General features: G+C 43.3%; 1 protein-coding gene across 1 annotated transcript; it reads right to left on the reverse strand.

Moving 5' to 3' along the window:
• Positions 1-330: 330 nt before the first annotated feature.
• LOC127034424 (uncharacterized) lies at positions 331-26,191 on the reverse strand. The gene is made up of 12 exons (XM_050923269.1): positions 25,856-26,191; positions 22,639-22,773; positions 19,443-19,567; positions 17,675-17,743; positions 15,815-15,928; positions 14,351-14,466; positions 13,095-13,150; positions 10,210-10,262; positions 8,129-8,256; positions 6,715-6,871; positions 4,453-4,621; positions 331-999 (listed from the first exon to the last, which is right to left on the reverse strand). The coding sequence occupies exons 1-11, from the start codon at positions 26,144-26,146 to the stop codon at positions 4,477-4,479; spliced, it is 1,389 nt and encodes a 462-aa protein (XP_050779226.1). The 5' UTR covers positions 26,147-26,191; the 3' UTR covers positions 331-999; positions 4,453-4,476.
• Between the last annotated feature and the right edge of the window lie 565 nt (positions 26,192-26,756).

The raw sequence follows: 26,756 nt of genomic DNA on the forward strand, positions 1-26,756 counted from the left end.
TGACAAGACTTAAACTGCAGCTGCACCATGTATCTGTTCTGCAGATACATGGGACTTCATTTTATAGTGCTGTCAGTCCAGGATCTTTCACAAGAATTATATTAATAAATAACACTGCATTTCTACTGTTTTACGGCACATTATAACCATTCAGAGCTGTGAATAGAATGCAGATTTTTTTCTAAAAGCAGCAAAGAGTCCTGTGGCACCTTATAGACTAACAGATGTATTGGAGCATGAGCTTTCGTGGGTGAATACCCACTTCATTGGATGCATCCGACAAAGTGGGTATTCACCCATGAAAGCTCATGCTCCAATATGGCTGTTAGTCTATAAGGTGCCACAGGACTGTTTGCTGCTTTTACAGATCCCGACTAACAACGGCTACCCCTCTGATACTTTATTTTTAATAAGAAATTTTTGTATTCTTAGATATAAACCATAAACTTTCTACTAGAAGTTTTGGTATGACTATTTAATATTTGCACATAGCGTTGTAGGTTTGAGTTAACTGATGGATATCCCTTTTAAAGAAGTGCTGTCACAGTCTCTTACTTTTTTTGATTCTGCTTCAGGTACAATTGTAGACAGACTAACAAATCTGGGTAGTTTACCACAAAATGTTCTGTGACCATTTTGTAGTGACTTCTAGGGACCAAGAAATCAAGGAGATTGTTGGAGGGATTGTCAAGAATCATCTGGTCTTCTGACTACTACCCCATGCAACTCATCCATGTGGGCACTAATGATACTGCGAGGTATGACCCTCGGCAGATCAGAAGTGACTACAGGGTTCTGGGAGTAAGGGTGAAGGAGTTAGGAGTGCCGGTGGTGTTCTCTTAAGTCCTTCTGGTCAAGGGTAGGGGTCCAGGCGGAGACAGATGCATCCTGGAGGTGAATGCCTGGCTGCGAGGACGGTGTCAGCAGAAGGGCTTCGGCTTCCTTGACCACGGGATGCTGTTCCAGGAAGAAGGACTTCTAAGCAGAGATGGGGTCCACCTATCGAGGAAAGGGAAGAGCATATTTGAATACACACTGACTAATCTCATGAGGAGGGCTTTAAACTAGGTTTGAAGTGGGCAGGTGACCAAAGCCCACAGGTAAGTCGAAAACATGGAGACCTGGGAGAAGGGTCAGAATTTGGGGGGAGCCTGGGTTGTTATAGCAGGGATAAAGGAGAGACAAGACAGAATGGAGGGTATCGGGGGCGGGGAATCAAATCAGTATCTTAGATGTCTGTATACTAATGCGAGTAGTATGGGAATAAGCAGGAAGAACTTGAAATGCTAGTTAATAAATACAACAATGACATAGTTGGCATCACAGAGACTTTGTGGGATAATATGCATGACTGGAATATTGGTATAGAAAGGTACAGATTGCTCAGAAAGGACAGGCTGGGGAAAAAGGGAGGAGGTGTTGCCTTATATATTAAAAATGTATATACTTGGACTGAGGTTGAGAAGGAAATAGGAGACAGACTTGTTGAAGGTCTCTGGGTAAGGATAAAAGGGGTAAAAACGGGGGTGATGTCATGGTCGGGGTCTACTACAGACCACCTAACCAGGAAGAAGAAGTGGAGGAGGCTTTTTTTAAACAATTAACAAAATCATCCAAAGCACAGGACTTAGTGGTGATGGGGAACTTCAACTACTCTGATATCTGTTGGAAAAATAGCACAGCAGGGCACAGATTATCCAAGAAGTTCTTGGAATGTACGGGAGACAATTTTTTATTTCAGAAGGTGGAGAAAGCTACTGGGGGGAGGCTGTTCTAGATTTAGTTTTGACACATAGGGAGGAACTGGTTGAGAATTTGAAAGTCAGCTTGGGTGAAAGTGATCATGAAATCATAGAGTTCATGATTCTAAGGAATGGTAGGAGGGAGAACAGCAAAATAAAGACAATGGATTTCAAGATTTCAAGAAGGCAGACCTTAGCAAACTCAGGGAGTTGGTAGGTAAGATCCCATGGGAAGCAAGTCTAAGGGAAAAACAATTGAAGACAGTTGGCAGTTTTTCAAAGAGACGTTATTAAGGGCACAAGAGCAAATGATCCCACTGTGTAGGAAAGACAGGAAGTATGGCAAGAGACCACCCTGGCTTAACCAGGAGATCTTCAATGATCTAAAAATCAAAAAAAGAGTCCTACAAAATGTGGAAACTAGGTCAAATTACAGAGGATGAACATAAACAAATAACACAAGTATATTGGGACACAATTAGGAAGGCCAGGGCACAAAACAAGATCAAACTAGCTAGAGACATAAAGGGTAACAAGAAAACATTCTACAAATACATTAGAAGCAAGAGGAAGACCAAGGCCAGGGTAGGCCAGGGCGGGGCGGGGGGGGGGGGAAATAATAACAGAAAACGTGGAAATGGCAGAGGTGTTAATGACATTTTTGTTTCAGTTTTCACCAAGAATGTTGGTGGTGATTGGACAACTAACGTAATAAATGCTAGTGAAAATGAGGATTAGAGGCTAAAATAGGGAAAGAACAAGTTAAAAATTACTTAGACAAGTTAGATGTCTTCAAGTCACCAGGGCCTGATGAAATGCATCCTAGAATACTCAAGGAGCTGACTGAAGAGATATCTGAGCCATTAGCGATTCTTTGAAAAGTCATGTGTCACGGAGTGTGGGGGAGACAAGGCCCTGCACCCCCGGCTTCCTGAAATTCATCATGACTCTCAGCCAGTTAGTAAAACTGGAGGTTTATTTAGATGACAGGAACACAGTCCAAGATCGGTCTTGCAGGTACAGACAACAGGACCCCCTGAGTTAGGTCCCTCTTGGGGGGGGAATGGGGGCAGGGAGGCCAGAGCCCTATCTCGGCTCCCCTCCATTTTCCCAGCCAGCTCCAAAATGAAACTCCCTCCAGCCATCTCACTCAGCCCTGGCTCTTCCACCACCCTTTGTCCAGTTTCCCAGGCAGAGGTGTCACCTGGCCTCCAACCCCCCTCCTGGGTTCTCATATTATGTGCTCAGGTATCCTCCCTCAAGGAAAGTCTCCCATCCCCAATGCAGACAGTCCCTGCAAAACTCCGCTGCAACCTTCCCAGGTCAATACTCCCCACTCAGTGTTCAAAGAACACATTAATAACATTCCCAGTTCGTCACATCATGGAAGGTGGGAGGGATTCCAGAAGACTGGAAAAGGGCAAATATAGTAACCATCTATATAAAGGGAAATAAGGACAACCCAGGGAATTACAGACCAGTCAGCTTAACTTCTGTACCCAGAAAGATAATGGAGCAAATAATGAAGCAATCAATTCGCAAACATTTAGAAGAAAATAAGGTGAAAAGGTTAAAGTATAAAGATTGCGGACGATACCAAAGTGGGAGGGTTGAAAGTGCTTCGGAGGATAGCATTAAAATTCAAAATGACCTGGACAAACTGGAGAAATGGTCTCAAGTAAATAGGATGAAATTCAATAAGGACAAATGCAAAGTACTCCACTTAGGAAGGAACAATCAGCTGCACGCATACAAAATGGAAAATGACTGCCTAGGAAGGAGTACTGCGGAAAGGGATCTGGGGGTCATAGTACACTACAAGCTAAATATGAGTCAACGGTGTAACATTGTTGCAAAAAAAGCAAACATCATTCTGGGATGTATTACCAGGAATGTTGTAAACAAGAAACAAGAAGTAATTCTTCTGCTCTACTCCGCACTGATTAGGCCCCAACTGAAGTATTGTGTCCAGTTCTGGGCGCCACGTTTCAGGAAAGATGTGGACAAATTGGAGGAAGTCCAAAGAGTAACAAAAATGATTAAAAGTCTAGAAAACATGACCTATGAGGGAAGATTGGGGGAAAAAATGGGTTTGTTTAGTCTGGAAAAGAGAAGACTGAGAGGGGACATGATAACAGTTCTCAAGTACGTAAAAGGTTGGTACAAGGAGAAGGGAGAAGAATTGTTCTTCTTAACCTCTGAGGGTAGGACAAGAAGCAATGGGCTTAAATTGCAGCAAGGGATGTTTAGACTGGACATTAGGAAAAGCTTACCAATTGTCAGGGTGGTTAAGCACTGGAATAAATTACCTAGGGAAGTTGTGGAATCTCCATCATTGGAGATTTTTAAGAGCAGGTTAGACAAACGCCAGTCAGGAATGGTCTAGATAATACCTAGTCCTGCCATGAGTGCAGGGGACTGGACTAGATGAGCTCTCGAGGTCCCTTCCAGTCCTATGATTCTATGAAACTCTCTCTCCAAATATCTGTTTTGACAGTCCAATGCACTCTGCTTTGCTCAATACAGGACCCAATTATCAAACTTCTCAAGGTCCCTTCCAGTCCTATGATTCTATGATATAGCTTGAGTTTCCAAGACTGACCTGCCACATACATGCATTTATAACAACACAGATGTCACTGCAAAACTCCACAGCCTGGAAACTGGAGAGCTGAAGGTTGAAAGATGCTGGCTCCTTGTGAAAACTCACCTTGTTCCTGAGCTGCTCTTGTAACTATGTGAGCTGATCTAGCTGGGCTCCTTTGCCCCCCACGTCCCTGGTACATAGAGAGTGCTCTTCAGTGAATTGGGAGCTGGCAGGAATGGATGGCTCCTTCAACGTAGAGCCAGAATTAGGAATAAGCTGTCCAGCTGCATCTCTAGAAGTATAGAAATTATGCATGTTATGCCACAGTGGTAGGGAAGACAAGGAGTAAGACTGCCTTTCTGTCATGAATACTACATTCTCAATATGTATGTATGTCGCTCAGTGCAGGTCAGGCTACATCAGTGGTTCTCAACCTATTTACCATTGTGGGCTGCATGCACACTATATACTACTTATATGGCCCTGAGGATGTCACATGAGCCGCAGCTGTGTGCTGATTGGGCTGCAAACGGCCCATGGGCTACGAGTTGAGAACCACTGGTCTACATGACCATGGTGGCCCCTTCTGGCCTTAAAGTCTATGAGTCTAATAAGCTATCTGGTTACCTGGCAACAGTCTTAGACCACAATTTTCAGAAGTAACTAATGTTCCACTGGAGTCCAGCTTTAGATACCTTAAAGGAGTCCAATTTTCAGAAAGTGCTGAGCACCTGTCCTCTGAACATCATAACCCTTTAAGATGTTTGAAGTTGAGTCCCAGGAATCATTACTAATTTTGGAAAAACTTGGGCTTAATCTTTTACTGGATTCTCTAGTGAATCAGAAATAATCATACATCTCAGCACAGCCAAGCGAACAATTTGCAGTGAAAAATGTATTTGGTGACTGTAGCCTTTTCTCCTGTTCACAAGCTATGACAATTTGAGTAACCTGTCTATGTATCGTTTATGAATTCTGGTTAATTTTATACAAGGGTTGTATCACCAAAGGCCTCACTGTGTAGTGAGTCAACCGTGGGCTCGTAGGGTCCTTGACATATCACAGAATAAACAAATAGAAGTTGTCAACCAGAACAGCTGGGCTCTGGCTGGACAGTGCGTATGCTAAGGGTGATGCCTGAGCTGGCAAACCCATTCAACCATGTTTATCTGTAGGGGAGTGGAGAATGGAAAATGTCCCAATGGGAAAACACCGAAACCAGGAGCTACTGCTCACATTTAAAAACTCAGAAGGACTCAGAGAAAAGGGAATCTTAGGCAGGAGAGGAATAGAAGAGCATGCTTTCATAGCAGAGAGGGTCTTCTTTGAACTGTGGGACCAGCCAAGCCAAAGGAAGCTGGTTGGAAGAGTGGAAGACTCCATGTTCTAGAAAAGGAGCCATAATGTGAGAGGTGCAGGAGAGGGGGACTTGGGATCCTGAAAAGACATTGCTTCAAATCCTAAAGAACACTCCAGAATGGTAAGGAAACTGAGGCAGGGATGGGATAGAGATGTTGTATTCTTTAATTTAGACCTATATATTTCTTGTGATGTCTCAAGTAAAGAGTAATTGTTTTAAAATAACTTTTGCAGCATCTGGGTGTTACGTGCTTTATCTATGACGTGTCCCTGGAGAAGTAAACTGTAATCCAGAGTGACCTCGAGGCTGGAGCTGTAAGAAAGGAGCTTAAGCAACTGGAGATTCTGGGGGAGCTGGCATAAGTCACTGGGTCTAGGCATTTGGAGCCTAGTTCCAGCTCTCAGAAGGAGGTGTTAAATGGAGGAGCTGCACCCCAAGAGTGTGCCTCAAGACCCAAACCAGAGGCAGTGCCACACAGCATGTGGGCCCAAAACAACAGCCTGGTGAATGGCCAGCAGGGGGAGCTTTACCAGAGCTGTGTCCAAAGTTACCCATGAACAAAAGATGAGTTTATTCATACTTTGTCTGCTACTTGCAATTGTTTGACAAATCTTTCAGCTGAACAAATTTCAGCCTTGAGATGGCTAAAGTGCTGTTTGTGAATGGATAATGCTTGTGATTCATTATTTACATAATGCGACAGGCCACCCAATTAACATAGTCTCGTTCATTTTCCCAGAGCAGATGGCCTTCCAACTCACAATGCCAGCAGGAGATTCAAGCCCCTATGATGCACACATAGACACAAGAATACATGCATAAGTATTCAGGGCAGTTTTGTTTTGCACAAATGTTCTTTGGAACAAACTGTGCTTGTGCAAATGTTCACAGAAAGCAAACAACAGTGAATGCCACGGCTGGCAATTCAGATGTGTGCCTTTTGTTGGAAAGCATATTAGTTTGCTATCTCCATTCAGCTCTCAGTATAAGAATAATTTCTCTACCCCTGTATACCAAGATCTCACCTGTAATAAAATTCAACCAAGCCCCAGCCTGGAACTGTCTGATTCAGTTGGAAATCAGCAATGCACTCATGGAATACGCCTGTTCCGGTTAAACCATTATATACCACAGGGCGAGCCTGCTTGTCCAGTATAGCACAAACCTCAAAGAACTGGCCGCCTTAGGAAGGGAAAATGTAGGCAGATTTCCTTGACCATATGACAGAGTACTTAGTCGAGATTAAACAAGCAAGAGCTTTATGTTGATTTCACACAGTTCCCCCACCCCTAAACCTTTTTTTAAAAAAAAATTTCTAAATATTTTGTATACATTTTGAACATTTTTTTCTAAAGCTTCTTTGGCCCTCCACCATTCTAAGTGTTTTCGAGCAGCTGGTTCCCCAAGCCAAAATGTGAGCTTTGACCAAAGGAGATTGGAAATTTCACCATCATTTCCCGGATAGTTAAACCTGAGCAACACAGGGATGTTCAGTGCAATTGGGGATTTGAAATCCTCTGGTACAGCTGCCTGAGGCTCCTGCCTGCCAAAGAATTACACATGTGCTTATACTTAAGCACTTCAATAGCCTCACTGAAGCCAATGAGACTATGTCAATGCTTAAAGTTAAGCACGTGTGGGTATGTCTATGCAGGAACTAGACACTTGTGGGTGACCCATGCCAGCCAACTCAGGTTCATGGGGCTCAGACTGCAGCCTGTGCTCTGGGACCCTCCCACCTCACAGGGTCCTAGAGCCTGGGCTCCAGCCCAAACCCAGAAGTCACACAGCAATGAAACAGCCCTGCAACCCAAGCCCAAGCGGGTGTCTAGTTGCTGTGTAGACATACCCTGTACGTCTTTGCTGGTGAAAAAGAGTCTGGTAGCTTGGCCCTTTGAGAGGTAATCACACACAATTAAACCACACCAGGATAAATACAATTATAATAGTGACTTGTAGCAGGGTGTTCTGACTAGTGAAGGGACAGTCTGGAACTTACAGCCAATATAGCCTGGGTGCAACCATGGAGCACCCTGCCCCACCCTTGGGGCTAGGCTATATACACAAGAAAAGAGAGCTTAGTGAGAGAGGAGACCACAAGCCATGCTGACTGCAGCCCCCTCTCCCCACACACATCACGAGCCTGACCTAGGCCCTGGAGTCTTTGCTCTGACTCAAGGCCCTAACTCCCAGAACATTTTAGAATCACTAGGAACGCTGCTGGCTGGGTTGGTTTGGAGAGGGGACATGCTTGTTAGTTTGATTTTTGGTCTCCCCCTCCTTGTATTGTACATGGGATCTCTGGAAAATATAGCAATTGAATAGTGCATCCTGCAAAATTCCCCTTGCTTGTAATTCAGTGAAGTTATTTCCTAGATGCTAAAGCATTTTGTTTAGTACTGAAAAAAACTGAAGATGACCTGACTTTCTTTAACTTACCTGCAGTGAAACTGACTTGGTATAAATCTCTGATAAAACCATCATCCGCCATTTCAGCCAGGGAGGCACTGGACCAGTCAATGCCAGCCTTCTTCCCATCAGGGAAAAGAACATAACCTACAGCGAGACTGAGAGAAACAAAACACAGAATACTGCTGGGGCAGGTCACTGTTTCCGATGCTCAATTAAAACGAACAACGTCTTCCATGGGACAGAATGCTGGCCCTTTAAGGGAGGCTACAGGCAGGTACCACCCTAATTCTGATCCAGCACAGAACTGAGGATGAGTGGTTCCCGGAGGACCCCTGGGAACTGTAGATGGGTAGTAATGCATGCTGGGAAAGGGAGCAAGGAAACTAAAGATGTCTTTGCTCTTTAGTAACAAGAGTAGGCAAGAGGCAAGACTTACAATGAGCCTCTTGAGACGAAGACAGTGAAGAGACATAGGAGAGCCAGTTGGATAGAAGGGTCAGCAGTCAAAAAGGCTGACAATATTAGGAGCTATTAGAAGATATAGAAAATAAGACAGAAAATACCATAATGTCCCTATATGAATCCATGGTGTTCCCCCACTTGAATACTCTGTCCAGATCTGGCCACCCCATCTCAAAAAAGTGGACCAAGAAAAGGTTCGGAGAAAGGCAACAAAGATGATCACGGGTATGGAATGGCTTCGTACGAGGAGAGATTAAGGAGACTGGGGCTGTTTAGTTTAGAAAAGAAATGATGAAGGGGATATAATAGAGGTCTATAAAATCATGATTGGTGTGGAAAAAGTGAATAGATACAGCACAAAAACTAGGGGTCACACAATGTAATTAATAGGCAGTAGGTTTAATGCAACAAGACAAAATTGCCAGGGGATGTTGTGGAGGCCAAAAGTATAAATGGATTAAAAAAAGGACTAGCTATGTTCATGGAGAATAGGTCCATCAGAGGCTGTTAGCCAAGATGCTCAGGGATGCAACCCCATGCTCAGGGAGACCCTGAAGGTCTGACTGCCAGAAGCCAAGTGGGGAAGATGGCTGGATCTCTCCAAAATTGCCCTGTTCTGTACATGCCCTCTGAGGCTCTGGTACTGGCCATTGTCAAATACAAGATATTGTGCTAGATGGACCACTAGTCTGACCCAGTATGGCAATTCTTTTGAACTTCAGGGAAGGGGAATTTTTATGAATTTTATGACAAAGCTGGGGGGCTAGCTAGAAAGGGTTGTGAAGATCTGAGAAAAGATGATGTTAAGCTAAAAATCCAGAAGTCATCAAATCCAGGAAGGGAAGTTCTAAAATTTGAGTTTAAATATTGCAAGAGTATACTTGTTGAAAACATACACACTAGTTCACTTCACTGGAAACTTTAAACCGCCTGCCTTTAAGCTGTAAACTGATTCCTCAATGTAAAAAGACAGGGACTACTGGATTTATTTCCCCACAATGACTCCTGATTTGTTTGTGTCCTCTGGGCAAGTCACTTAACTTCTCCATTTCAATTTGACCATCAGTAAAATGGTTATAATGTGTCCTGATTCATGATTCAGGGGACCTGGGGCAAAGCAATTTCGGGGGCCTCTTCCATAAAAAAAGTTGCATTACTATAGAATACTATATTCTTGGGGGAGGGGACCTGCAGGACCCAGGGCCTGGGGTAAATTGCCCCACTTGCCCCCCCTCTGTGCGGCCCTGGATTCATGAAGTTGATGTGAGATTGTATTAATGTTAGTAAAGTGCTTTGAGATTTCAGATGCTATGTAAGTTCTTTCTGTTAATAGCTACGTTAGTATCACACCAACTACAAAAGGACAGATTTTAAATGCTTGCCTCCAATCTTTCACTTGCAAGTGCACATAAAATAACTTGGATCTCTGGAAGTGCTCAGCTGGTGTCTGTAAATCATACACTTAGACAGTTGAATGATCTAAACAGAGACTGCAAATAACTGAAGGTGAAAGCTGGACTCATGATTATTTGCAACCACAAAACTGTGGGGACAAAAACCAAGGTCTGGCTGTGGTCTGGAAGAAAATCTGGCCATTCCAGTGCAGAAGAAGACAAGTATAAGTTACACATGCAGCTTGAACTTACTGTGTTGTAGTTGCTGGTATACAAATAATAGTTAAGTGGGCTGACGTCCCATCCTGTAAGAAAAAGAGCAGAGCTGGGAAAGTATTCTAATTGCTTGGAGCAAAGGAGACACCTGAGTTTATGATGCTACTAATCAAAATAATTCCTATTTGCCACTTTCTTCCAGAAAGTCACTGATCTCCTAAAATGAGAGATTCCAGAGAAGAGAAGGTTTATGTAGCATTTTACTATTGCATGTTGCCAAACTTTCTTGATATATCAACTTAAGTACTAGACATTTTATATTTCCCGTGAAGAGCATTCAGTAAATGTGAGGCAGACAATTCAAACCAGAGACATTAAGGACTAACCTTGATGCAGCGGTGATATTTAATGGCTTTATGTGTTTTCAGAGAGAGGCTGTTTTGGCACAGTGTAATGGCATTGCATGGAAGAAGCCATGGAGATGAATGGGAGAAGGATACCCAAAGGGAGGACAGAAGGACCACACAGCCAGCAGTAGCAGTACAATGAGTACAGGCAGTAGCAGCAGAAAGAAATGAAAGCCGACACAGAGTTAAGGACTAGAAGTGTCTGGCAACAGTACATAGGAAAAATGTTAAATAAATAAGCAAATGTGCCTTCCTTCTTTTCATACCTGCCCCTATCTTGATTCTAAGCCTCTAGAGTATGTTCCTTTCCTGCCACTGTCGTGTAAATTTCAGCGCATCATGAGTTGCATATACACACAAAGGAAGGGGGCCAACCATCTACCAGTCAAACACTTTCTCCCTCCTATCAAAGCAAAGATGTGGGTGGCTTCCAATCAAAAGGTGGAAATAATTTTAACTTCTAAGGTTATGTGTCCACTGCAAAAAACAGATCCAGTCTCAGAGCCCAGCTCAACTGCCTTGGGCCCACGCTATGAGGCTGGAGCCTGGGCTCTGAAACCCTCGCCTGGTTTCAGAGTGTGAACTCCAGCCCAAGTAGGAATGTCTACACCGCTATTTTAAGCCCCGTAGCATGAGTCAGTTGATCCAGGCTGTGAGACTCACTGCTGGAAGGATGGGGAGGTGTTCACTGTAGGCATACACTCCGTAACTGTAAACAAACTGCTGGGGGGGTATCAGCTGGTGATAAGAATTGTATACTCAAGTGGCTCAGTCCTACCCTACGACATATCTGCACAATGCTGCATGTTTAATCAAGGCAACTGCATTCATGCATACAAGATTTTACAGGGCATGAAGTGATGTTGGCCATGTAAGATTGAGTCCTCTCATTCTGTTTCTTTGCTTGGGAGTTTATCTTTTGAAATGCGGACATTCTGGAATTCCCTACACTTGTATCAATACAGGAACTGCCTTCTAAGAAACTGTTGCTTGTCAAGATGCCCAAGTTTGGATTCCCCATGTGAATAATTCCACTAGCCCAGCTGCTCATACTGGGATGTTTCCGCACATTCCTTCAGCATAGCCACAAAAATGTATCATGAGAAAGACACAGTATGGAAATATTTGCAAAGCCTTTCATTTTAGACCCGACTTAGAACGTTGCAAACCCTCAGCTGGTCTAAATCAGGGTAGCTCCAAGTCCATTGACGTCAAAGGAGCTGTGCCAATTTACAGGAGCTGAGAATCTGTCCCCAGAAGTGATGAATTGTCACCCACAGACATGGGCAGTCTTTTGCAAGGACTCACAGCCAGATCAAAACAAGATGCCTGGCAAAGGAGGAATGAGAAATTGAGAAGCTAGTGAAATAAATGTAAGTGCACTGGAGGGAAGGGGGGAATCCCAGACATAAGGACATTTTCTAAATCGCCTCTTCTGCTATTTCAAGAGTGAGACTGTGGTGAAGTTCCTGATAACAGAGAAGCTGCAAATCAGAATTGGGGCTAACAAAAGATGTAAAGTTTTGAGTGAAACATGAGAGGAAACAAACAGATATTTTAGAAGCAATTTCCCTAGGAATGGAAAATGGCAAGAATGGATATGTATCACCCTGACATACACCCTTAGAGGAAATGAAATATCACCTTCAAAAAGCATTAACAGCCACATCCTTAGAGTCCTCATGCATAAACTTTTCTAGAGAAAACAACGAATGCTGCAGTACCCACCAATCACACGCTGAGAACTCATTCTCTGTAGCACATTCTGAAGCTTCAAAGTTATTGTAAAGCGTGCAGCTCCAGTCCCCTGTAAATTTCCCTTGTGCAACGGGAATCCCCAGGTGGAATAGAGCCTGCACAGTAACTTTGTGCCACACCCCCAAATTGAGATTGGGGGGCAGGGGAAGGAGCAGCAGGTGGCAATCCCAGGGGAAAGGGTGTGTGGCTGGGGCAATCCCCAGTTGCAGGAGCAGATCCTTGGGGTTGTGGACAGCCAAGGACAAATTAGAGCTGTGCTCAAATTTGTACCAAGGCATCGGACTGGTCAGACCAAACGGAAGGAACTTAAAAATGGCTTGAAGTGGGAGGGACAGGGGGTGGCAGGCATTCTGTGCCAAGCACAGCTCAGACAGACCAGAGGATCTGAACCGTTATCTGATGTCTCAGAGGATGGCAACTGCCTACCCACGCACCTAGCAAATTGCACAATGTGACTATCTCAGGATGACCATTTGCCATTAATCTTCTTGTGTGTTCACTGTATAAACAAACATCTTGAATAAGCTTAACGAGGTCAGAGTCCAGCAAGCACGTGCTACTAAGAACTTGTTCAGGGAGTGTTAATGTTAGGTTTGGCAAAGAGACAACTTGCTAAAAGGCAAGGTCTAAAGATGTGGCTGTTATGAGATTTGATTTCCTCCTAGGATATTGCTTCTGGATGTTCAGACATATCCTACAAGTCGAGTGAAGTTTGCATTTGATCTCCAGAGTGCTGACAGGCACGATAAGACCTACCTCACAATGCATCAAAATCATGACATATCGGTAAATCTCATCCCAGTTTCGGATGCCTAGGGGGAAAAATTGAGAATATGTGCTTGAAAGTTCACCTTTATTGAGCACTTTAAGCACAATCATTTATATAAAGGTATCTGGTTTCCTTATCTTTAGCCAGATAAATGCTCTACGAGGCAATCACATACTACGGTTATAAAAATGCCTGTAGGTAGAAATATCAATGTAACTGTTCTGATTAAGGATTTAATTTGAGACCTGACTAATGTTAATTAGCCGCAATCATAGCTAGGGGACAAACATTCCCCTTTAACTTGTTCAAGGCCCCAAGCTAGCGAGCAGGGCTATATGGCTGTAGGTATCTGCCTGCCCAGTGCAGCTCAGAGGATAGACTCCAGGGTAGTGGCATGACCCCCACAGGATAGATTCTTCTTTGCTGTAACTAGGAAAGCTCTTTAGAACTAATTCAAATACTTAATTGAGTTAGTATCAACAGGCTAGTGTAGCCCCCTCACTCTGCACTGACCTAACCAATCCTGGGGACAGGCCTGTTGCTATGGTAAGGGTTTCCATGGATCCTAAACTCCTTTCCCCATTGTGCAGGAACCATAGAGGCTAATGCTGCCTAGAGGAAGCAGACGCCCTCGCCGAAGTGGAGGGAGGTAGGGACGCCTGTGAATCGAGGGGGCTCAGAGTGAGCTCTTCACAAACAACACTTGTGTTGGGGGAGGTTGTAGGGCCTTATATACCCCACTCACGGCTCCCCCATCCTATGCGCACACAATGCTTACATGCAAGGCTGGAAGGAATCTTCGACCCTAGTGGGCCCCTTAGCCAGACATTAGCACCATTTCAGAGCAGTCAGCTGGCTCCGATTGTGGGGTTGGACAAAGAAGGAGTCGTCAGTCTCTCAGATTGTCTCTCAGCCATATGGGCCATGGAGAGGGATGAAGTTTTAGGCACTCCCTCTGCTAGAGGAATGCGGCTGGATGGTCACAAGACAGCGTGTTCTCCCAGCACAAGCTTTGTTTGGCATTTAAAGTGAGAGATCACGAATGAGCTTGCAGTGGGAAGATTCTGATCATTGCATATCATAAATTCAGCTGCAAAATAGTTTTTCTTAAACAGTTGTAGATCTAATCATGAAACAGATCATTTTACAAGTCACACTTAAGGGTGATTATGCCGCAATACTTAATAGCCACAGTGATAACCTCTAGGTTGCCACGTAATTTAATCGTTCAGGATATTGTTACCATACGAGTGGCTCCGAACGCCTCTCAGAGAGACCTCTTTCTTCCCATGACCTTCAATTTCAATTTCTCCTATAGACTGGCCCCATTGTTCATAACGAGAATGTTGTTCCCCATCTCTGGGAAAAAAAAAAAGTAAGGGGGGGAGATCATGCAGCTAAGAAACAAAGCTTCTTATTCAAACACACTCCCCAAACCCCAATTAGAGAAGGGCTGATACTGTTATGAAAGACACACAGATTTCAGAACATCTGGATCCCAGCTGTAAGTTGTCAGACATATTTTTGAGTTTTAAGAATATTGCTACGAACTGTTTAGCCTATAAACAGGTTATACAAAAAGACACCCTGAAGCTATAAGAAGTTCTTCCCCTCCTAAAATAATTGCCCTCTTTTTTCCCTATGAAAGCGACAGTTCAGTAGTTGCACTTAAAAGTCAGCATATGTCAACAACGATCTCACTGTATTTCCCTGTACTTAGAATAAGAGAGACAATTTTCTTAGGTCTTTTCTTCTCTGCCTCATCAGCTATGTCTACGGTGTGAGCGAGGGTTGTGATTCCCCTGCTCATGTACACAAGCATGAGCATAAATGGCAGTGCAGCCACAGCAGCATGAGCAGCAGCAGCGGTGGCAAGGCTGAGCTGAGCACCAGTTTCAGGCAAGTTCACACTTGGCACGGCTCGGCCATGCTCCGCTGCCGCTCCCACAACGACATTGTTATTTATACTCTTGGGAGCTACGGCGAGTGTGTGCACATGAGCAGGTGAATCACAGCCCCTAGCTCCCGGTGTAGAGACTGCCTCGGTGTAATGGGGTAGTAATTTACACCTGCACGAAGTGGGCGTAAAACGCTGCCATGTCAGAAGAGACAGAGTAGCATTTTTTACTCATTTCACAGACACACACTTGCCTACACCAGGTGCTAGGCAGTAGAGAGAAAGGGTCAAATCAGGATCGGAATCCCACTGTGCTAGATGTTGTAAAAAACACCAAGAATGAAATGGTCCCTGCCCCAAAGAACTTGCCGCCGAAGGTCCTGTTCTTACAAAGGGCAGATCCCTGCACTCACATGAAGCCCCGCTAAAGCCAATGGGATCCCAGGTGAGTGAGGGGCCTGCACAGAATGCATACCAGGATTGGGGTCTAAATTATGTGCATAGCAACTATTGGCAAATGCTGACTCCTTACTGGTGACTACCGTATTTTACAATAAAAATGTATCTTATGTATTCATCTAGGCCAGGAGGAGCAAAGTTCTTTTATGTACAGATTTAAATTAAATATTCTTATAAAATAATAAAAATACACACAACCTTCAGAACAAAGGCAGAAACTTACACAGATGTTGACTGTATCTGATCAGCTTTATTATGAATTGGTCTGCGGAAAAACTAGCTGGTAATACTAGCTGGGCCAGTAAAGCAAAAGTTACCATCAACCCCAGAAGAGTTAAAACTGTCTCTCACTCTTTGACTCTCCGGAAGAACTCTGCACTCCACTTTTCCAAAGCAAAGGCATGTGCAAACGCTTTCGGGTGACTGTCAAGGTTAAAGTCAAATATATCTGAAAAGGAAGTCCAGCTACAAAAGAAGAGAAAGCAAAATCTCATCAGTTTTCAGTTTGGATTGAGTCAAACCCTGCAATCGTGACTCTGACAAAGCTTCAGTTTGTCTGCAGGATTTGTGCCTTTGTATTTCTCATGATTAGAATCTTCTGATTTTTACAATAGTTCTAGATATTACAATTCTCTAGGAAAAAGAACAAAGGATCAATGGAGAAACTATGATGCAAAGATGCAATTATTGCATAGCAGCACTGGACATGTCAGCTAATTACTCATCAAGTTGGAATCGCAGTGGAGATAGCAAAAGATTCTAATCTGTGATACTGCTGCCTCGTTTTCTCTCATGATCTATTGTAATGTACACACTCCATGTTGTAGCACAAATGCCATGTCCTTTTGTCAGCAGAATATTAATTTGGATGGAAAGTGAGTAGCCACACCCTATAGATCAGGAAGAGTAGGCAACCACAAATCAAACACAGGCCAACTCTATACTACAAAAAGCCATGATGGGCTGGGGTGTGAAGACATACAATCCCTGATTGACATCTGTGTGTTGGCAAAAGTCCATAGTGAAGACACAGTTATATCTGCCTGTTGTTTCCATGCTGTTGTCACTTCCCAGCAGCATATCAGAGCAGGCAGACAGTCACATGAAGAGTGGGCTCTGTGCACTATTTGCATGCACATATCATCAAAGTACTCTGGAGAATACAGCCCTTAGAAAAAAATGGTTCTGAAAATATAATCTTAATTAGGGTGACCAGATAGCAAGTGTGAAAAATTGGGATGGGGGTGGAGGGTAATAGGCACCTATATAAGAAAAAGCCCCAAATATCAGGACTGGCCCTATAAAATCGGGACATCTGGTCACCCTAATCTTAATAAACTAAAAAAAATTCTAAATATTGCTCAAGATCATTTTTAATAAGCTTGATTTTTCCCAGTTTACAGATTGCTTAAGGGAGATGGCAAGTTGTGGGTTGTTTTAAGGGACACTATAAAAATGTGTGTCTAACTCTAGATTACAACATTCCTTTCCCTACCAGTTTTGACCCTTGCTATGATACAGACATTGGATTTGTTTCTTACACAGTCCATCACAGAGCTGCTCAGTTTAATTCCTTGTGTATATATTTCTGTCATTGATGCGATGTGTCAAATCTCACCCTTGGATATGCATGCAAAATTCCAAGTCCACAGATAGGCAAAAGCAGACAGTGGCTCTGTGTTAGTCAGCTTGAATTCTCTTTCCTAACTAGATGATTATAGCCATAGCAGCCTTACTATAAAACTATGGTTGTTCATTACTCTTTTTTTTTTTACCCATCACTTTTGCACAAATACAGAAAATATATGAATAGTGGCACCTAGATGCACCAGGAGACTATAAAACTTTTTTAAAAAGGCCTAACTTTGACAATTAAGCATATGGCAGCTTTCCTTTAAATTAAAAGTTCCAAAATATAAGTAAAGTTTTTGCTGTAGTGAGTTAATAAAATGACAAATCGATTAACAGCACACTCAGGCAATGATTAGATAACAGGATTTGTATTTATCAGGCCAATCCTCAATAAATGATATTAGTTATTTAAATGGAAATGTTTTTATACATACAGGAGAACATTCACCCTGAGCTGAAAGACAAAACAAGGTCCGTGCACAACTTAAGCAGAATTAGAATGGGTCAAGATCTGGCCCACAACTTATTATTTGTACTCTTACAAAAAAAAATGGATGCATCAAACAGCCATGCTCTTACTGGAAAGAGAATTTAACGTGGACAAGTTCGCCCTCCTCTTCATTCCACTGATGCCGATACGGTCCTTTTCTGGAAGATCAGACATGTTGTTATCTTGCCTTGTTTCTGTATCAGCAGCCTTATTTACCAACATTCCTTACATTTTTTCACTTCTCCGTTTTCATTTACTGAGCTGTTGTGTAACCCATATGCTTTTATATCGCAACATTTCATTAGTTTAAGTCCAACGAATGGGAAAGCAACAATGGAGAGGGAGGAGGGGCTTTGTTAAAATCACCTGTTTCTGTATGTGGGCAGGGCAGGCAAACCAAAAAAATTTAAAGAGAAGAGTTGTAGGTACTAAACATGCTTGATAGCTTTTATGAAGCCAACATAGGTAGCCAACTTTTATAGGCTGGCACTTCTGCAAGTCATATCCTCATTGTGAGAGCTGAGCCAATCTGATCTTGTGGAGGACAGAGAATTATAGCTGCTACAAGATGTTTTCAGGGGACTTGGCTAAATGATAATGCAAAGCCAAAATATGTGTCTGGTGTTGTAGCTTGGAGTAAAATTTTCAAGAGCCCCTAGGTGACTTAGGAGCCTTAGCTCCATTTTCAAATGTGATTTAGGTGTAGTCCTTAAAAGTCAGACTCCTAGGCCCAGATCCTCACAGCTATTTGGGGGCCTAAAGATGCAAATAGGCAACTAACATGCTCAAGTGCTTTTGTAAATTCCAGTAGGGGTCTAGCTACATCTTGAATATTTGAATATTTCAGCCATAGCCTCAAAACCTGTAACACCTTAGCTACAGATTTCCCATCTGAAACACAATCTCAAGAGAGCAAGTCGTCTGTCAACAAAGGACTGAGTACGGTTAGCAGAAGGATCTCCCCCAGACCACATTTTTTTCTGTTTCCTGGCTAGGCAGAAGTGTTTGGATATGGACAAGATAAGAGACACTTCAGTTCTTGCTGTTGCCTGAAATTTTTATCATTGACACTGTATATTTTAGATCACACCAGAAGTTATCTCTGAAGAAGATCAGAGGGGCAAGAATGAGTGTATGTGAGCTAAAGTAAAATGTAAATGTTATGCTGAAACCCTTCACTGTGATGCAGATATTATAAACTCTACTTGCATGATATCAACAGCAGAGTTTGTTAAAGTTGGTATTAGAAGACTACACTGCTAGACTTATTACCTAATAGAAAATTATTTAAATATATTTCCAAGTACTGGTTAAAATGCTTGAGCTGTTTGTATTAAATGTAAACATTTGTACACTAAGCTACCACGTGGTATGGTGCTGTCTTTGAATAGGATTTGAAGGTGATAATAAGAAATGGAATTCAGTTTCGAACTCCGTTTTATGCTTTCTAAATTATCCTGATCAGACAGCACTGTAGCTTGTGCTTCAGCAGAGTTTAGCTGAGGCTCGGGGAAAAGGCTATTGTAAGTGTTTGTACACAACCTGTCCTGAAACCTCTTTTGTAGTTGCATGATTTATCCCATGTAACCATTCTAACTAAACAGATCCAGGTCCTACTGTGAGGGGCACTCTCTGACCACGCAAGTAACTTACCTAAATAGATAATACAGACAAAAGGCAGTAACAAACAATGCATTATCATCATCCCCATTTTACAGGTGAGAACTGAGGCAGAAAGAGATAAATGGCTTTTCCAAGGTCACAGAGCAAGTCTTTGGCAGATCTGAGGACTGACCCAGTTTTCCTGAGTCCGGTGTCTTAGCAATCCTCTGCCCCCCAGAGATGATATGATAATACCTGAGTCGTCCATTGAATTTTATTTTCCAGCATCTGTGTGGCTGTAAGCACTCAATCATCAGCCCTCCGCCACGCCAGCATTTTTCAGATTCATCACTCACCATCATGTCCGGATGTACTGGGTGCTAAGAGACAATTCAGTAAAACATTCATTGAATTAAAGTGTGGGGGTAAGGCAGAGGTGAGGACATAATTTATTCATCTGTGGTAGGAAGAACATTGACAGAGAGAGCTTTCTGATTCCACATATTTCACAGAGGAGAAAACTGCATGTAAAATACCTGAGTTGATGAATATCAAGTAATTACTGCAGACAGCACAAATGGTAAATGGAATGAAATCGTAAACTACTATTCTAGGACCTCATGATACAAACACTGTCAAGAGTAACCATTACTATCACACTGTTTTTAGGGTTTGTCTACATGGGAAAATTGACCAGCGTGATTATACCAGGATAAAACCAGTTTTATCCCATCATCCATCCATCCATCCATCATTATTCCTATCGTTCTGCCAGTCAATTTCCCTATGTAGACTTTAATGGAACTGCTCACAGTTATAAACTTAATGGAGGAAATCCTGGCCCCATTGAAGTCGATGGCAAAATAATAGTACCGAGCTTTTGTATAGCGTTTTTCATCACTGGATCTCAAAGAATGTTACAAAAAACTCCTATTGATGTCAATGGAGAGATGATTTCACCCTATGCAGTTATTCTGTACAACTTTTTAAATGTAAACTGCATTATGAAAGGCTCATAAAGCCTTATATGATATAACATATGATATATGCTGTCATATATCATATATGTACATGATGATATATCATATATGTACATGATATATCATCATGTACATATATGATATATGACAGCATATATCATATAAGTTAGAGGAAGTCATGTTGTAAAAAAGCAATAGAGGGTGAATCCACTCTAATACATATACTCATACAGGCATACACTCATGGGAGTTGATAATAGAAGGGTACAGAAAAATGAAATAGCATGGGAAAGGGAGAAAAATTTGTTTTATCATGAAATTTGGAAAGAGATGATATTGCGACAGTGGTAAAGGAAGGGGAATGTTGTAGGTGGCAGGAGCTGTAGAGGACCATGCAGCTGGTAAAGACATTATTATTATTTGAAATTACTCCTGCAGAACACATCAAACAGAATTCTTACCAACCCAGGGGCCTGATTCTGCAGTTAGTGCACATTAGTAACACCACTTCGTGTTAATGAGATTTGCATCTGTTGTGAGTCCCTCCCCGTGTCACTCCCTCTTGTAAAAATAGCTTTATATGCAATATTTTGACAGAGCTTTGGTTTACGAAAGAATGGGGTTTCTATCAACTGCATACATATGGTCCCAGCCACGAACCAGTTGTGCCTCCTTATTCTAACACTCAGCAGTTTTCAATCACTGTTTTAAGACTTCAGTTTCATCTGCCATAATAGAGTCTGAAATACCATCCTGTTCAAATCACCAGGTATTTACTGCAGGTAATACTAGCTAGGTAACAGATAATGAAACTGAACTGCCTAGCAACTGCTAAACTCAGAGCAGTGAGTCCAGGTTATACACACATCTCCCTAACCTCAGCTAGGCAAACAGTGGGAAAATATATCGGCATGTTTGCTAAATCTCACTTATGATTCAATTCAGTTAAGTACTTAATGTCCCTCTGCCTCAATTCCAAATCTGCAAAATGGGTATGATAATACTTCCGTGCTCTCATCCTGTGTCCATCTCATCTATTTAGACCGTAAGCTCTTCTAGCTTTTGGTGGTTCTAAGTGTTACTGTAATGAAAATAAGAAGTGTATTTAGATCCTAACTTGTTTGGTTTTCTGCAAACATTTAGACTGTTGCTTTTTAGTCCCGTTAATGTTTAGAAAAGAACTTTTATTCATGTGCATATAATTCTTTACCTGCAAATGATGGCATTTGTGCCAGAAGTACTCAGGAGAAACTAAAATATGTTGTCTAGTAGACAGCCAAAAAATCTGTTATATTTTTCTGTATTCCACAGTCAGGAAACAATCCATCCATTTACAAAAAACCAAAAACCAACCCCAAAACACACCCAGGAACAGATTTAATTATTTTTTTTTGCAAGAAATAAGTAGCCCTACATGTGTCTCCCTAAAATGCTCCTTGTCCGTCACCTGAAATATTCAACACCTTACGGATTTCTTGACGCACCTGTTTATAAAATATAGGTTGTCCAATGACAGAACGGTAACCTTACCATATCAGTTAGGTGAGCAACCACTCAGATTAAATAGGAGCATGCAGCTCACAGCACAAATATGTTCCTAGAAATCTTACAAGCTCAATTTTAAGTCACAATCAGTTTGCGGGCAATTTGTGAACAGTAAAAAGGTCAAATCCACCAAAAACTTTAGTTTAAACAGCTCTCACTAATCCAAAATCACACACTATGTCAGGATCATGGCAACAGCTAATTCGGTGCAGGAACATGGAAGGGGTGCATTTTCCTTGTCCTCCTGCATAGTGCCCTACAGCTGAGTGAATCATTTATGTCCCAGTAATGGATGAACTGGGATCACAATTGTATTTTGCTTCACACTGCTGCTGCCAGAGCCACTTGGAAAAGAGCTGCTGTGGCGTAGAGCCATGTTGAGCTAGTAAGACCTCCTTTGCTGCTGAAGGATGGTGGAGAAACAAGAGGATGGGGAAAGAGACTGAAACATGGTGAGGGGAAACAAAGGGACAGACACGTTACCTGTAATTGACCTTAGTCATAGCACTGCGTTCTTGCACAGAATTCCAGATGCTGATGTTTATGAAGAGGTAGAAAACTTTAGTCTCTGCTTGAGTTACTTTTTATCCATTCTTTAAGCAGTCTCTCAGGGATCTATATTGGCCACTAAATTGACCATCACATTATTCACTCTGCTTGTATGTTATACCTCATCTTTCCCCCTGTGTCTGTCCTGTCTGTCTAGATTGTCAACTCTGGGGGGCAAGGACTGTCTACTCTCCATTTGTCCAGTGTCTGGTACAATGGAGCCCCATTCTGGGTTAGTCATTAAGCACTACCACTGATAATAGAATAATAATCTTGGGGTCATACCTCAGTGTTAAATTCCAGATGGGTAACGAACATCCCCCTTGAAAGTTATCCCAAAACTCCAGCCACCTACTTTCCTCTCACTCTCCACTTACTTCAAACTCTCCAATTCCATCCACACGGAGGAAGAGCCACATTTCACAGAGCCCATTCGGACGTCTTCCGAGACGAGTGATCACAAAAGTCTTGTCAGTTTCTGTCAACCCAGTGAAGTAAACTGAATCCAGGGCCTACAGAAAGGTAAAGGGGAAAAAATGCTTTAGCATTGAGAAAGAGAACAAAGAACAAATGGGAAGTGAGGTGTGTGGGGAAGAGTGATTATGCATGTCAGAAATCATCAGGTCAGCTAAGTTTCCCCTCTACTCAAAGGATGTAGGATGTTCTTTCTTCCTAATGTGAGTCCTTCGTAGAATGACACTAGTGGACTTGATCCAGAGACTGCTTTTAGTTAACACCTGCAATCCCCACCCCCAAGGCCCTTCCAACCAAGCATCTCAAAGTGTTTTACAAATAGCAATGTATTACATTAAGCCTCACAATACTTCAGGCAAGTAGGTAAGTATTCTCATTTCTATTTATGCAGGGCTGCCAAGAGGTTAAAAGATTTGCCCAAGGTCATACTTGGTCAGTGAGCGCACTCCCAGTCCACTATTTTTAATCAGCTGTCAATGCTTCTTCCTCTTTTAATATTTGTACGACCACATGTCTCTTTAAGAAATGGACAGAAAATAATCTCTTCATTCCACAGCAATTACTTTAACGGATTGTGCAATGGTTCCATTTATTAGCTCGCTAGACCCTGATACTTTTTTTTTTTCCTGTTTGCTGACTTTGGAGTTTAGAAACAATGCGAGGAAGTTGTAGGAGAAGGAAAATATGACTGAAAACCCTGGCACTGTGGTCTGTTGGAACAAGCCTGATATTGTTCTAAATCAACCAGGTTGCTAGTTTTGCAATGAATAGTGTCACATCTCTCCCTAAAAGAAACAGTATAACTCTAGAGTGCTCGACCAGTACCCTGGGGAAACACTTTGACGTATTTCCTGCACAGAGCATCGACAACCAAATTTTCATTCCTTTTAACATTGATCACTTCCACCTGGGAGCACCTGTGCCTTTCCTTTGGTGTAGCCTGGTGTGTTGGGAGTGGTCACCTAGAGCTGGCCAGAAGATGGAATTTATGACTCACTAAAAAAACTCTACAATCTTGGCATTTTGCTTTGTCCCAAACCAGGACAAAAAAAGACAAGTTTTCTACATTTTTAACCAGACCAAAATGCTGGGAAAATTTCGTTTTAGAAACATCAAAACTTTTCGTTTTGATGATTTTTGACACATTTCAAGTCAAAATGATTATTTATTGTATGTATTATTGTAGGCCTCGTCCTGGGCCTTCTTGTGCTTCATATGTTTTAGCATGCCTGATATCCCCAGGCATTCGGAGTCACGATCCAGACTGACTTTACATCTGCCCAGCTGGCAAACAGCACTGCTATTAGCCCCAGCATCCAGTGTGAAGTGGTTCCAAACCCAGGTTAGCACTTGTTACACCAGAGTCAAGCTGAGATAGTAGCTCAAAATTGTATGCAGAATATTCAGATTTACAGGGAAGTTTGAATTTTATTTCAGTAAAATCCAATCACAGTCCTAATCAGCTAGTTATGGGTCCAAATGATAAATGTTAATGCCTGTGTTATGTGCTTAGACCCAAATTTTCAAATTCAGCTGTATACATGCACAAATTATTCAACCCCTCACCAGATGCAGTTTCTGAAATCAGGTTTGCACATGCAGAACCTGACTTCTTTGTGCATTTTGGGTGTGGAAAGATTCCTGCCTCTGAAAAATGTACGCAGAATAATGCTTAAAAATACTTACTTCAGGTGACTAAGTGCCCATCTAAGCACCTAAATATGCATGTATGTGTGTGACTTGAGGTAGCCAAGTTTGATAATTGGGTCCTATATTGTGCAAAGCAGAGTGCATTAGACTGTCAAAATAGATATTTGGAGAGAGAGTTTCAGGACCATTGCTGGGATTTTCTGGAAGCATACTATAAGAGGTGCTCCACTGCTCTCAGTCTGACAAGGAAAAGGGTAACGCTGGGTGACAGGTGAAGGTTACAATCTGAACCACTTTTCAGACCACTCTGGTGTCGGAGTGTTGTCTGGTCATAGAGTGAGCACAGTTTTGGAAGGCGATCTCTGTCCTTGCCACAGAAAGGGCTTTCACAGAACTGGAATGGACAAAAACACGAAGGGTTATTCCAGCCCTACTTTAAGATGCACATCCAATATCACTTATTACAATTTTCATGACTTGCTTTGTGTCCTGGTGTCTCAAACACCAACTTTAAAAACAGTCTTTTATTTAAAAAATAAAACAAAATAAAACATAAGAACGGCCATACTGGGTCAGACCAAAGGTCCATCTAGCCCAGTATCCTATCTTCTGACAGTGGCCAAGGCCAGGTCTTTCAGAGGGAATGAACAGAACAGGTAATCATCAAGTGATCCATCCCGTCGCCCATTCCCAGCTTCTGGCAAACAGAGGCGAGGGACACCATCCCTGCCCATCAAAACCACACACAATGCCAATGTGATGACAATCAGCTTGAAAAAGAGAGGAAATTCTGGATTCCTCAAAACCTTTAGAAAATGTTGCAAATTGGTAGATAGTGACAGTGGGCCAAATCCTCAGCTGGTGTAAATCAACTTGACCTCAATGAAGCAATACTCATTTACACCAGATGAAGATGTTACCCTACATCTTTAGCTATTTTGCATCTTCCGCCTTACCCACTTGCCAGCACTTTCTCATCTCTAGCTTCTTGGCCCTGCAATGTTGTTCTAGTTCCTGCAACAGTGGCTTCATAATATTTATTATCTGCATTACAGAAGCGTGGGGGAGCCCCAACTGAGATCAGATGCCCACTGCACCGACACACAGACAGAAGCATCCCTGCCAAGGGGAACTTACAAAGAGAAGACAGGACAAGAGGGTGCAACAATCAGAAGGAAGAGGAGCAGGACTCAGGTAATGACCAACATGTTTTTGTATGAAATGCCTCTACCCAAAGCTAGATGGTTAATTTCTTTGCCCTAACCCGGCCAGATTCTAGTGGGAAGCCCAGGTGTTTAAACGGAGCCTTACACGGTTACACCAGCCAAGAATCTGCCCCTAAGATCTCCACAAATCTGCCGGGAGGAGGCGCTGGTCCCAGTCCTGCGCATCTCCCTGATCCCGGAGAGGTGCCGGGCTCCAGCCCCCTGGGGACACCCTAGCAGGCGGGGATATAAGGGCCGCACTCACATGGGCATCGCAGACCAGTCCCTGCAGCCGCTCCCGCTCCTCCGCCCCGCGGCCGGCTCCTGTGTCCGTCTGCGCCCGCCGGGCGGCGCCCCTCGCTCTCCGGCGCCGGCGGAACGCGAGGGAGAGAACCCCCCACATGGCCCATTTCTTCAGCTGGAAGCAACTCCCCGGGGCCGAGTAGCGGCTGCAGCTGCCGGCCGGGCGGGCCGCGGGACAGCGCTGGCTCCGCAGCAGCCACCCGGCCAGGAAAAGGCACAGCGCGGCCAGCAGCAGGCTGAGGAGGTCGGGCATTGTCCGGGGATGCAGCGCTGGGTCCCTCCTCCCAGGGCAGCTTCGGAGCCTGTGTGAGTGTGTGCACGATCCAGCCCCTGGCTACACCGCCCCCCAGCCACTTCACAGCACGATCCAGCTACAGACACACACACACACACACACCACTTCACTGCGCGATCCAGCCCCTGGCTACACACACACACATACCCCACTTCACCGCACGATCCAGTCCCTGACAACATACACACTCCTCACTTCACCGCATGATCCAGCCCCTGGCTACACACACACTCCCCACTCTACTGTACGATCCAGCCCCTGTCTCTGCACACGCTCCCCACTGCATAATCCAGCCCCTGGCTACACACACACTCCCCACTGCACGATCCAGCTACACACACACCCCTCACTTCACTGCACGATCCAGCCCCTGGCTACGCACACACTCTCCCTGCACGATCCAGCCCCTGTCTCTGCACACGCTCCCCACTGCATAATCCAGCCCCTGGCTACACACACACTCCCCAGTGCACAATCCAGCTCCTGGCTACACATACACACTTCCTGCTGCACTATCCAGCCTCTGGCTACACACACACATACACTTACTTCACTGCAGGATCCAGCC

Source organism: Gopherus flavomarginatus, chromosome 14 (assembly GCF_025201925.1).
Source record: "Gopherus flavomarginatus isolate rGopFla2 chromosome 14, rGopFla2.mat.asm, whole genome shotgun sequence".
NCBI lineage: Eukaryota > Metazoa > Chordata > Testudines > Testudinidae > Gopherus > Gopherus flavomarginatus.

What these genes read in the sequence shown, in the direction of transcription:
- LOC127034424 (XM_050923269.1), bottom strand. Translation starts at nt 26,146, where the DNA reads ATGCCCGACCTCCTCAGCCTGCTGCTGGCCGCGCTGTGCCTTTTCCTG. An exon ending in CACGTTAAATTCTCTTTCCA is followed by an intron (nt 15,929 to 17,674) that starts GTAAGAGCATGG and finishes CTTCTTTTGTAG; the next exon opens with CTGGACTTCCTTTTCAGATA. An exon ending in TTGGTTGAATTTTATTACAG is followed by an intron (nt 4,622 to 6,714) that starts GTGAGATCTTGG and finishes CTATACTTCTAG; the next exon opens with AGATGCAGCTGGACAGCTTA.